Here is a 14,024-nt window from a genome sequence, read left to right as displayed (position 1 = left end):
TATATAAAATAATGCAGAGCAGCATAGATGTTACACTGGTAGATCTAAATTTTAAATTTAAATGGTACCACCATTCAAGAAGATCTATTAAACAATAAATTAATTAGACAAAATTAAAAGATTATTTTCCATTTAAACCACTTTTGTTTTTAGAGGATCTGTGAAGCTGTAGATTCTGGTCGAACCTCTGATGATTTTCTCCTTTCTGACCAAGCTCCACCTCAGATGTGGTCAGTTAATAACTTTGGACCTTGCTAGAGTGTATTGAGAAAGCTCTGAGGTTTCATCAGATGGAGACATTTCACATTTAAATATTGATGTTTCACCATGAAATGCAGCTTTCTCTGTTTGGCAACTGCAACGGTTAGGGTGTCACAATGCTGATTCTTATCATCTGGTGTCAGATGCAAAACATCAGCTAGAACTGCATGTAATGTAATGAAGGACCTGGAGAAGATAAATATTCAGTTATGATAATAAACATCTACATGTGTTACAAGTTTCATTAAGAGCCACATGGTTGATTTGGGAAAGATTTTGATTAAAGTTCTTGTTCGCCTCCTAACATCGTTTCTGGATCTTTACTGAAAAACTCCTCCTCCATGGGAGGATCTAATCTGTGTGATATAAACCAAACTCACAGCCAGGAAGTTCAGTCGCTCCAACTTCCTCCTTCATCATCACCATCATCTTCATCATCAGGTCCAGTTAGAATCATCTGGACACGTTCCAGTTTTCAGGTCAGTAAAAGTAAATTAAACAGCAGCTCTGTGGTTTTTACATGTATAACATTCAGCAGGTCGTCCGTTTCTGTCTTTAACATCATCATCATCATCTTGTTGTTGCAGAGTGATGGCAGGACAAAGGCAGAGATGGAAGCCTCTGCAGCTCCTCATCATCCTCAGCCTCCTCATCCTCACCAACCAGTTTGGTATGAGACTTTATAACATTTATCAAAGTTAGAACAGATAAATGATTCATTTTGACCAAAACCACCCAGTAGAAACAAGAACAATACTGCAGATGACTCTGATGTCTTGTTCACTAACTGAACGAAGGAACCTGGAACTAAAAGCTCCTGATCTGTCAACATGTTTATATTAAATTCACCAAATGATTCAACGCTGCAGCATCCAGCTGGTATCTTAGAGGGTTTTCAGGCAGTTTGTTTCTCATTTCCAGCAATTTTCTTCCTTTAGATTGTTTCACACAGAGCTAAAAGCAAAATTATGGGCAGGTTAAAAAGTCCTGAGGTTCCTTCATCACACAGAAGAAGCAGAGAAGGTTTCATGTGTTTCAGATCAACCTGTTACCTCCTGTTATTCAAAGTAAATCACACCAGACTGATTATGAAGACTTTAACCTCTGTTTTAATATTTCAGAGATGAGAGATGTTCAGGAGAAGCTGAGCCGTGACGGGGCTGCAGAGCTTCACCTCAGAGGAACATCTCATGCTGAGACTCAGGAACTGCTGAAGATCTCAGAAAGCAGGTAGATGAAGATCCAAAGTTATTTTCTATCATTTACTCATACAGTCCAGTGTAAAGGTAAATATGACCATTAGAAATACCTAGGAGGTTGCTCCCTGTTATGATCTGTAATGTTCTGCAGGTCAGCTGACCCAAATGGTAATCAGAACCACAACCAGTGGGAACAGGATGTATTTTAAAACTCACAAAAAGATCGTTTACTTAGACTACATGATGTGTGCAATTTATCAGAATTTCTTCCCATAGTTTTGCAATAACAAAGCTAGCAAGAAAGAAATCTACATATCTAATTCTTGGTAAATGAGATGGTTTGAAATGGAAGGAAGAAAGTATGAAACGACACCGACTGGTACCAACATGGGGCCCAACATGGTATCAGCCATCAGTCAGACCCAGAAACTGGTTCTGGGTTTTCTGGTTCCTCAGCTAAAAATCTGACCCAGAAAATTATTCTCTAATATTATTAAAACGTCTTCAGCTCAGAGTGAGGAGAAGAAAACCCTCCAAACCAGATTTAGAGCAACATCTAATGAAGGAGAGGACAACATGAAGACAGCTGTTAACTTAGTCATAACAAGGACAGAAAAGCACAAATTCAACTTCAACAGGTTTTCATCTGTTTCTGTTATTTTTCTTAGAGCAGAAATAATATATTTAAACTATTTTCAAAATGATAGAAATCAGCCTTCAGCAGATGTTTGGATGGTAAATTAAATGTTAAAAAGATAGCTGTTAATAAATATTAAAATATAATCATTAAATGTTGATGCAACAATTCAGGCCTGAGGACAAACAGTCCAGGTTTGGATGACTAACCTACAGCGAGGTCACCTCTAACCTCTAATGTTATAGGGAACCTAGATGACCTAGAGGTCACCTCTAACCTCTAATGTTATAGGGAATCTAGATGACCTAGAGGTCACCTCTAACCTCTAATGTTATAGGGAATCTAGATGACCTAGAGGTCACCTCTAACCTCTAATGTTATAGGGAACCTAGATGACCTAGAGGTCACCTCTAACCTCTAATGTTATAGGGAACCTAGATGACCTAGAGGTCACCTCTAACCTCTAATGTTATAGGGAACCTAGATGACCTAGAGGTCACCTCTAACCTCTAATGTTATAGGGAACCTAGATGACCTAGAGGTCACCTCTAACCTCTAATGTTATAGGGAACCTAGATGACCTAGAGGTCACCTCTAACCTCTAATGTTATAGGGAACCTAGATGACCTAGAGGTCACCTCTAACCTCTAATGTTATAGGGAACCTAGATGACCTAGAGGTCACCTCTAACCTCTAATGTTATAGGGAACCTAGATGACCTACAGGTCACCTCTAACCTCTAATGTTATAGGGAACCTAGATGACCTACAGGTCACCTCTAACCTCTAATGTTATAGGGAACCTAGATGACCTAGAGGTCACCTCTAACCTCTAATGTTATAGGGAACCTAGATGACCTAGAGGTCACCTCTAAAGTTATAGGGAACCTAGATGACCTAGAGGTCACCTCTAACCTCTAATGTTATAGGGAACCTAGATGACCTAGAGGTCACCTCTAACCTCTAATGTTATAGGGAACCTAGATGACCTAGAGGTCACCTCTAACCTCTAATGTTATAGGGAACCTAGATGACCTACAGGTCACCTCTAACCTCTAATGTTATGGGGAACCTAGATGACCTACAGGTCACCTCTAACCTCTAATGTTATAGGGAACCTAGATGACCTAGAGGTCACCTCTAACCTCTAAAGTTATGGGGAACCTAGATGACCTACAGGTCACCTCTAACCTCTAATGTTATAGGGAACCTAGATGACCTAGAGGTCACCTCTAACCTCTAATGTTATAGGGAACCTAGATGACCTAGAGGTCACCTCTAACCTCTAATGTTATAGGGAACCTAGATGACCTAGAGGTCACCTCTAACCTCTAATGTTATAGGGAACCTAGATGACCTAGAGGTCACCTCTAACCTCTAATGTTATAGGGAACCTAGATGACCTACAGGTCACCTCTAACCTCTAATGTTATAGGGAACCTAGATGACCTACAGGTCACCTCTAACCTCTAATGTTATAGGGAACCTAGATGACCTAGAGGTCACCTCTAACCTCTAATGTTATAGGGAACCTAGATGACCTAGAGGTCACCTCTAAAGTTATAGGGAACCTAGATGACCTAGAGGTCACCTCTAACCTCTAATGTTATAGGGAACCTAGATGACCTAGAGGTCACCTCTAACCTCTAATGTTATAGGGAACCTAGATGACCTAGAGGTCACCTCTAACCTCTAATGTTATAGGGAACCTAGATGACCTACAGGTCACCTCTAACCTCTAATGTTATGGGGAACCTAGATGACCTACAGGTCACCTCTAACCTCTAATGTTATAGGGAACCTAGATGACCTAGAGGTCACCTCTAACCTCTAAAGTTATGGGGAACCTAGATGACCTACAGGTCACCTCTAACCTCTAATGTTATAGGGAACCTAGATGACCTAGAGGTCACCTCTAACCTCTAATGTTATAGGGAACCTAGATGACCTAGACGTCACCTCTAACCTCTAATGTTATAGGGAACCTAGATGACCTAGAGGTCACCTCTAACCTCTAATGTTATAGGGGACCTAGATGACCTAGAGGTCACCTCTAACCTCTAATGTTATAGGGAACCTAGATGACCTAGAGGTCACCTCTAACCTCTAATGTTATAGGGAACCTAGATGACCTAGAGGTCACCTCTAACCTCTAATGTTATAGGAAACCTAGATGACCTAGAGGTCACCTCTAACCTCTAAAGTTATAGGGGACCTAGATGACCTAGAGGTCACCTCTAACCTCTAAAGTTATGGGGAACCTAGATGACCTACAGGTCACCTCTAACCTCTAATGTTATAGGGAACCTAGATGACCTAGAGGTCACCTCTAAAGTTATAGGGGACCTAGATGACCTAGAGGTCACCTCTAACCTCTAATGTTATAGGGAACCTAGATGACCTAGAGGTCACCTCTAACCTCTAATGTTATAGGAAACCTAGATGACCTAGAGGTCACCTCTAACCTCTAAAGTTATAGGGAACCTAGATGACCTAGAGGTCACCTCTAACCTCTAAAGTTATGGGGAACCTAGATGACCTACAGGTCACCTCTAACCTCTAATGTTATAGGGAACCTAGATGACCTAGAGGTCACCTCTAACCTCTAATGTTATAGGGAACCTAGATGACCTAGACGTCACCTCTAACCTCTAATGTTATAGGGAACCTAGATGACCTAGAGGTCACCTCTAAAGTTATAGGGGACCTAGATGACCTAGAGGTCACCTCTAACCTCTAAAGTTATAGGGGACCTAGATGACCTAGAGGTCACCTCTAACCTCTAAAGTTATGGGGAACCTAGATGACCTACAGGTCACCTCTAACCTCTAATGTTATAGGGAACCTAGATGACCTAGAGGTCACCTCTAACCTCTAATGTTATAGGGAACCTAGATGACCTAGACGTCACCTCTAACCTCTAATGTTATAGGGAACCTAGATGACCTAGAGGTCACCTCTAACCTCTAATGTTATAGGGAACCTAGATGACCTACAGGTCACCTCTAACCTCTAATGTTATAGGGAACCTAGATGACCTAGAGGTCACCTCTAACCTCTAATGTTATAGGGAACCTAGATGACCTAGAGGTCACCTCTAACCTCTAAAGTTATAGGGGACCTAGATGACCTAGAGGTCACCTCTAACCTCTAATGTTATAGGGAACCTAGATGACCTAGAGGTCACCTCTAAAGTTATAGGGGACCTAGATGACCTAGAGGTCACCTCTAACCTCTAATGTTATAGGGAACCTAGATGACCTAGAGGTCACCTCTAACCTCTAATGTTATAGGAAACCTAGATGACCTAGAGGTCACCTCTAACCTCTAAAGTTATAGGGGACCTAGATGACCTAGAGGTCACCTCTAAAGTTATAGGGATCCTAGATGACCTAGAGGTCACCTGTAACCTCTAATGTTATAGGGAACCTAGATGACCTAGAGGTCACCTCTAAAGTTATAGGGAACCTAGATGACCTAGACGTCACCTCTAAAGTTATAGGGAACCTAGATGACCTAGAGGTCACCTCTAACCTCTAAAGTTATAGGGATCTAGATGACCTAGAGGTCACCTCTAACCTCTAATGTTATAGGGAACCTAGATGACCTAGAGGTCACCTCTAACCTCTAATGTTATAGGGAACCTAGATGACCTACAGGTCACCTCTAACCTCTAATGTTATAGGGAACCTAGATGACCTAGAGGTCACCTCTAACCTCTAATGTTATAGGGAACCTAGATGACCTAGAGGTCACCTCTAACCTCTAATGTTATAGGGGATCTAGATGACCTAGAGGTCACCTCTAACCTCTAAAGGTATAGGGGACCTAGATGACCTAGAGGTCACCTCTAACCTCTAAAGTTATAGGGGACCTAGATGACCTAGAGGTCACCTCTAAAGTTATAGGGAACCTAGATGACCTACAGGTCACCTCTAACCTCTAATGTTATAGGGAACCTAGATGACCTAGAGGTCACCTCTAACATCTAAAGTTATAGGGAACCTAGATGACCTAGAGGTCACCTCTAAAGTTATAGGGGACCTAGATGACCTAGAGGTCACCTCTAACCTCTAAAGTTATAGGGGACCTAGATGACCTAGAGGTCACCTCTAAAGTTATAGGGATCCTAGATGACCTAGAGGTCACCTGTAACCTCTAATGTTATAGGGAACCTAGATGACCTAGAGGTCACCTCTAAAGTTATAGGGGACCTAGATGACCTAGAGGTCACCTCTAAAGTTATAGGGGACCTAGATGACCTAGAGTTCACCTCTAACCTCTAAAGTTAAAGGTGGCCAAGATGACCTAGAGGTCACCTCTAACCTCTAATGTTATAGGGAACCTAGATGACCTAGAGGTCACCTCTAACCTCTAAAGTTATAGGGGACCTAGATGACCTAGAGGTCACCTGTAACCTCTAAAGTTATAGGGAACCTAGATGACCTAGAGGTCACCTCTAACCTCTAAAGTTATAGGGAACCTAGATGACCTAGAGGTCACCTCTAACCTCTAAAGTTATAGGGAACCTAGATGACCTAGAGGTCACCTCTAACCTCTAAAGTTATAGGGAACCTAGATGACCTAGAGGTCACCTCTAACCTCTAATGTTATAGGGAACCTAGATGACCTAGAGGTCACCTCTAACCTCTAATGTTATAGGGAACCTAGATGACCTAGAGGTCACCTCTAACCTCTAATGTTATAGGGAACCTAGAGGACCTAGAGGTCACCTCTAAAGTTATAGGGGACCTAGATGACCTAGAGGTCACCTCTAACCTCTAAAGTTAAAGGTGACCAAGATGACCTAGAGGTCACCTCTAACCTCTAAAGTTAAAGGTGGCCAAGATGAGAGCTGAACTGGACTTGGATAAAACGACTTGTAAACATCTCTGTCTTCAAACACCTCCGAACCTGTTGTTACCGTCAAACTCCTGAAGGTGGCAGCAGAGAGTTTTCTTTGGTTTAAACAATAATTCTTTGCTTAGACACAAAAGAGAACTTAAAGAAGTATAAAAAGTAATTTTTTCCACTATGATCTAAAACTATATTTATTTATTTATTCATGCCAATCCAGCTTTGATCATGTTTAATCTTTTCCTTCCAGCCTGATCAACAAACAGCTGCTGCTGCACAATGACAAGGTAAAGTTCAATCAATCAATCAATCAATCAATCAATCAATCAATCAATCAGACTTCATTTGCAGATCAAACTGAGCAGAAGACAAAGTCCTAAAGCTACCAAGAAATTAATAAAAACAGAAATTAAAATGTAAATTAAATAATAGTCTGGGAAACGCGAATTAATTATTAAATGTAGAAATTAAAGGAAACACCAAAGGAAGACGTGACAAAGGCTCTGAGTTTTAAAGCTGTAAATACAAATGAATTTGCTTCAAACAGCTGTAATACAATAAAATAAGTTAAACTAATAGTGCAGTAAAATGACAGATGTAATAAACTAGATTAAGATTATATCAAATTTATGGAAAATATCTACAAGCTCCGGTCCATCCCTCCATTGGACCTGATGGGACCTCAGTGTTTGACGATTAAAATAAACCAGATCAATGTGATCAGGTGTTTTCTCCAGTCTCAGTCAACATCCTTCCAGGTGAATTCAGAGGCGGCTGTAGCTGAGCTTTGCTGCTCTCAGGAAGTCTGCATGTTATGTTTGAGTCTCTGGGAGAAAACTGTCAAATTCTGCTGATGTTCCTTTGATTAAATTCACTTTCAGTTTATTTATGTAACACTTAAAAAACTAAATGCACTGAAACGTTTTAACATGTGGTGTTAGATTTAATTCAGGTGAGTTCAGGTCAATAATACTTATTTATACGGATGGTTCCAACTACGGACAGGAAAGAAGGACTCATCTGAACTCAAATATAAAACCAAGATGTTTAACTGAGTCTGATGGAAAGTTTCAGTCGTTCATGAACCAACATCTGAAAAACACCTAAAAACAGCATCAACCAGATGTGTCATCATAGCTGTGGACAATGTTGCAGCGTCTCCTGATGATATAAAGTGTTGGGACCTAAAACGCAGCCTTGTGGCACTCAGAGCTCAGGTTTTACTGTCAGGATGAAGAATTTCTCAAACATACAAACGTTTCTCTGTCTGTCAGAGAAGATCTGGACCTCAAAAAGTCAGTTTAAGTGATGCAATCATTGGGAATCTATCAACCCAAAATACCAGCAACTCTTTGGTTTCTGTTGGTTTTCACAGACCATTCCTTCACCTAAGGTCATTAAAATGTCTCTGTGTTATGATGGACCTGAAGGTCAACAAGTATTTGAAAATGTCTGGAAATGGATTTCATTTGTTTCATTTATAAAACAAGAAAACAACAAAATCATCCGTTAGTTTCAGAAAATGATGATTTGTTCTGTAATTATTAAATATTTGTGATTCAAACATATTTTTATGAATCTCATGTTTGGTTGAATTCATTTTTAATTTGGTTCTTTTGTTCTTTGCAGCATTTTAATTTAAAGAAGTTTAATAATTGAATGAGGCCTGAACATAAAACAGTCTGAGGGCAAAGGTCAGATAAATCCCTTTATTCATGTGAAGGTCCAGGATGAATCACATTTTATTAAAATGACAAATAAAACAGCTAAACATATTAGTTAAGAAGTGGTCCAATGCAGCTGAAACCGGACCAGAACCTACTTGTGTTCTGACTGAAGCTTGTGTTTTATTTTCAGGATCTCGATGGCTTCTTGGAGCATCTTGACAAACAGATGATGGAGGATTGGTGGAGAAGTGTTTCAGAGATGTCTCCCAGCTTTAGACAGAAGGTTCTGGTTCTGACAGGCAGCACCAACTCACCAGATAGAGAAATAAGGCAGGAAAACAGCTTAGATCCTCAGAAATGTGTCCCAGTCAGCATGAAGTTCTTCTACAATCAGTCCTGTATGTCAGAGTTAGACAGCAACACTGAAGGGGAAATGTTCTCCCAGAACCGACAAACTGGATCTGGGTTTTCTGGTTCCTCACATGAACATCTGACCCTGAAACTAAAACCTGGAGCAGCAGCAGGTTTCTCTCCTCATGGAAACACAACCATGAATTCTAGAGTTCATCTCCTCAAAGCTTCTATGGTCCATGGTCCAAAGGAACTGAACCAGGAGAATCCTCAGATTAATGAAGCGATGGATAAACCTGACCCGGTTTCCAGCTCTAGAACCCCACAGAGACCAGATGATCTCATCCTAGAGTTTGACCACCAGCAGATCCTCATGTTAGAAGATGATGATGTGGTGAGAACATCTGCAGCTTCTCTTTATGAGAAACATCCAGCAGTTAGTTCAGTTCATGTTGTTGGTCCCCAGCTCAGAGTTCAACAGGTTAAAGGTCAACCAGTGGTTCTGTCAGAACACAGCAGCCTGGTTCTGGTCGGTCATGGAGCTAGAGACCATTCAGGTGAGATGAGAATATCAGGATACACCTACAAAGATGTGGTCAGGATCATCCAGAACACCTCCAGGATCAGTGAGAAGATCCAAACTACTACAGTTCTGGCATGTGACGTTGGATCGGACCAACGGTTCAGAGAAGCTCTGCTGAAGAAGCTTCATGAAGCCGGCATTGAGACGGAGTTACACCTGTGGAACTCTGTGGTCCAGGTCACAGAGACAGGAGAGGTCATCAGTCAGGACATCTCTGGAGATGGACCACAGTGGAGATCTGGAGATCATACCAAGAAGGTGGTTCTGACTGTTGGCAGGAAGGGAGAGATAAGGAGGAGGAAGAAGTCGGACCAGAGGGGACAGGAAGTTCTCACCAATGACAGAAACGTTCTCCAAACACCTAAACCCACACTTGACCTACGTTTTCAGAAGTATAGAAGCAGCTGGCCTGAACAACCAAGAAGATCTGTACCTTTGAAGCTTTTCAACAATATATCTGACCAATTAAAACAACACTTTAAGGAACTTGAAGGTCTGAGTTGGGGTCTGTTTCACTCAGACCAACCAAAACCAGATAAAGTCGATGTCAAAAACTTCAACATAAAACACTTTATTATTGGGAAAAGAGATAAAAATGGAAACATCAACTGGTTGAACAAAGAGAATGACGTGAAAGAACTACTTCAAAAATGTTATGAGATCAAATCAGGAAAAGACGTCAGAAACATCATTCGTCACTTTGCAAAGGATGGAGAAGATGAGACCACATACCTGATGGTTAATAGTTGGATATATGAAGTCGACCCTCAAAGTCTGTATGTTTATCCTGTTGGAAAGAAGCGGAACCATGATCCAAAGACACGACCATCAGTTGATCAACTTAAACAGAGCATTGAAGTCCAAATGGGTAAGGCGGATTACCCACATATCAAAGCAGGTCTACGTCAAAGCGCTGGAAGCCCCAGTGAAAATATTGATCTACGGTGTGCTCAGTATTTCAGCGGTATTTTTTCTTTTACTAAGCCCGTATATCTTCAACCAGTCCCTGCTGAGGCCTGGTGCACCACTTACTTTGTTGCATCAGTTATATCAGAATCTGCCAGAAATTTCAGAACCTTCCCTCTGATTCTTATGGCTCTGGATATGACTGAGGGGAAGAAGAACATGAAAGATGGTGTAACTTTTTTGTTTGATGAGCATTCAATGACCAGAGGGGGAAGCTGGATTGATCCAAGCAGACGAGGATTTATTGGGTCAGCAACATCAAAGTCTTCCAGCAAACTGGAGAATAAAGGTCAGAACAAGAAAACTGAGGAGGAGTTACTGAATGACCTCAAAAACGTCATCTATAGAGAAGATGTTATGTTCACCAAGTGGAAGCAAACAATAGGGAGGGACCAAAGTTTTAAAACCTATGTGGACCAGATGGCTAAAATTGCAGAACGTTATAAAGTATTGATTGATCCTTCTAGTGAACAGATGTTTAAAAAGGATTGTAAAAATTTCAAAAATGCAGTCGATCGAGAAGAAAATACTGAAACAATCAAAATTCCTGGTTCACAGAATGAGTAGTCTGAACATTTAGTCTTCTCTCCACCTGAATACCTGTCTCTGTCATACCTGGCTGCTGCTGCTGCTTTGTTCTCTCTGTCCACCAGGGGGCAGAACCTCAGAAACAGCTTCAAGATCAACCAGGATCTTGTTCTTGGAAACAAGACCGTGCTCTGCTTGTCCACATGGAAACAGATTCCTGCTTGTGTGAATTATTAAGGCAGCTGAAACTAAAATACCTTCAACCTGTCTGCTCCATTAAAACTCATCTTCATCTAAGCCTGCTGTCTCCGGGTCTTCTCTGAGGGTCTCCTCCTCAGAAAATAATTATCTTTACAAAGATTTATTTCTCCTTTTTATTTACAATAGTAGTAACATTTTAATAAACATTTATGCTTTTAACAGGGTGAAATATTACTTCAGAATTTGTGTGATTTATTCATAAATTCTCCATAAAAACTATCAAACAACATCAGTATATTTGTTTGTCTTTACAAGCACCATACTGCTGAGTTTTGTTCAGTTTATTCATCCAGTAAGAAAACAACCACATTCAAAATTAAAATGATATTTCTGTTCTCTCAGCTGTAAATACTTATTCAGTTTATTTATATAGCGCCAATTCAAAATATGTTGTCTCAAGGCACTTTACAAAGTCAATTAAAACCAGCCAGACAGACAGATTCCAAGTCAACTATATACATTAATCCTTATAAATCACTCAGATTCAGTTATTTATTCAAATTGGTTAAACGTTTTTCTATCTAAGGAAACCCAGCAGATTTAATCCAATCAGTGACTTTGCAGCAGTCCCTCATACTTAGCATGCATGTAGCGACAGTGGAGATGAAAAGTCCTCTTTAACAAACCAGAACCAGGCTCAGTGTGAGCGGCCATCTGCCACAACCGACTGGGGGTTTGAGAGAACAGAGCAGAGACACAAAAATACTCTAGAGACTAAAAGTTCCTGAGTATGCAGGACGTCTTCCACAGCGGTCCGATCACTGGGAGCTGCTAACAGCTGTGGTCTTTCTGTGTCCATGGCTGACTTCAAAACTAAAGTTCAAATGTTTCTCTACAAGCCCTTTGGAGAAGGGTAGAAAACCCAATGTGCTCATATTTTCAAACCCTACATTTACCATCAGAACCAGTGCGGTAGGAGAAAGTGTTGGACAAGTGCTGTGGGAGAAAAACACAGCTGATATGGTTTTTAGAGCAGCCTTTAGATTAATAGTTCTGTTTACTTCACAAACATCAGAACATTTCCCTGATCTCAACTAATGTCTGAATCCTGACAAAATGTCCTGATTTGACCTGAGAACAGTCCATGGTCTTAGACATACATAATACCAAGATCTGGGTCAAAATGTAATGCTTTATAAAGCTCTTAAAACTCTGCCTGCCAGTTATCAGTACTGTTGCATTATAAACGCAGCACACCTGTAGCATATGTCATGTTTTTATTTAGGCATCTGACCCACATGCACGAATGCTCTCAGAGAACCAGGTCGAGGTTTTAAACATTTTATTGAGAAACAATAAAAATGATTGTACAGGTGGTCTTGGTCCAGGAGCTTCCTGGGTTAACTGGTCAGCAGAACCACTAGGGTAGAGAGGTAGAGGTCACCAGAAGGAATAGTTCACTAGAATCTGCTGGGTTTCCCTAGACAGAAAATCTTTTTATCCAATTTGAATAAATAACTGAATCTGACTGAACTGTTCAATGGTTATGATTAATTAGAATGTATGAACCTGACTGTTGTGAAGAGCCTTGAGACGACATGTGTTGTGAATTGGCGCTATATAAATACACTGAATTGAATTGAATAGAAGAAATGTGTTTTAGAGGAGAGTGGGACTTACAGGGTGGAGATGAAAAGGGACGCCAGGGAGAGTGAGCGGGAATCCGGGGTGGTCTGTGTGGAGGCTTGTTAGGCTGACTGGAAGGAGACGGTGGAGAGGACAGCCGTGAAGGATAAGTGAGCGTCGGACATGGTTCACAGGGAGGTTGGTTACAGAGGAGCCTTGGGTTGCCAGCCATGGAACAAAGGTCACAGGGTTAATCTTTACTGTAGGAGTTGTAGAGAGCTTGAGATCCAGGAACATACTAGGAGGAAGAACTCGACCTCAGAACAAGAGGTTACCTTGAAGAAGGAAAACATAGAAGCAATAACACAGAGACCTACACAGGAGCAAAAAGAGGCTTAGGTTATCACGTAGGTTAACACTCAAACGATGTGTGACTGGCAGCCAGCTCCTCTTATACACCTGCAGATGATGATGGGAAACAGGTAGCAGGGGCGCCACCGGGAATTTTGGGCCTCATGAAAAAAAATCTAACTGGACCCCCGATAGCCGGCAGAAAAGTTTTATACCCTTTTACATAAAACTATGCATTTAATTATATTTTTGGTTATCATTCCCATATTTATGAAAAGAAAAACAACAGTTACTTTGTGGGAGAAGCACTGAAAATACAATGAAATTAATTTAGATTCAATTGCTGCAAGACTGATATTCCAAAACCCATCTCTTTCTTTAAATACTTGAACATAAAATTCTCTTAAGATTAATTACCTGAAAATACAAAACTTAAAAACAAATTAACCTCTTCCATTAAAATAAAATGCTATTATAATCTGTGGAGAAATACATTAAATCTCAGCAAAAAACACCATCAAAAACAAAATGGCCAATTGCCTTTTATGATTTATTGTAATTTGAACATTATCATCTATTGAACAAGATGCAACAAGCAAACAATAAAAATAAATAACAATGATAATAATAAATAAAGTCACCAGCAGATGTAAAATAGGCTCATATATAACAAAAAATAGCAGGAGTTCACATGACATGAGATGGCTTATAAACTATGGACAAAGTTAAGAATAGACAACAGGTTAATGTTCCAGAGCTTTCTATTATAGGAACCACTAACAGACCCACCTTGTCTGT

At 40.5% G+C, this 14,024-nt stretch overlaps 1 protein-coding gene across 1 annotated transcript; it reads left to right on the top strand.

Annotated features, from left to right (window-relative positions):
* The first annotated feature begins 347 nt into the window (after window positions 1-347).
* LOC124877435 lies at window positions 348-11,483 on the top strand. Its single transcript, XM_047380593.1, has 5 exons — window positions 348-740; window positions 849-931; window positions 1,383-1,491; window positions 7,204-7,240; window positions 8,811-11,483. The coding sequence occupies exons 2-5, from the start codon at window positions 853-855 to the stop codon at window positions 11,085-11,087; spliced, it is 2,502 nt and encodes an 833-aa protein (XP_047236549.1). The 5' UTR covers window positions 348-740; window positions 849-852; the 3' UTR covers window positions 11,088-11,483.
* The last annotated feature ends 2,541 nt before the right edge of the window (window positions 11,484-14,024 follow it).

The sequence above is a fragment of the Girardinichthys multiradiatus genome, chromosome 12 (genome assembly GCF_021462225.1).
Source record: "Girardinichthys multiradiatus isolate DD_20200921_A chromosome 12, DD_fGirMul_XY1, whole genome shotgun sequence".
Lineage (NCBI taxonomy): Eukaryota > Metazoa > Chordata > Actinopteri > Cyprinodontiformes > Goodeidae > Girardinichthys > Girardinichthys multiradiatus.
This window is presented reverse-complemented; position numbering and strand designations above follow the sequence as displayed.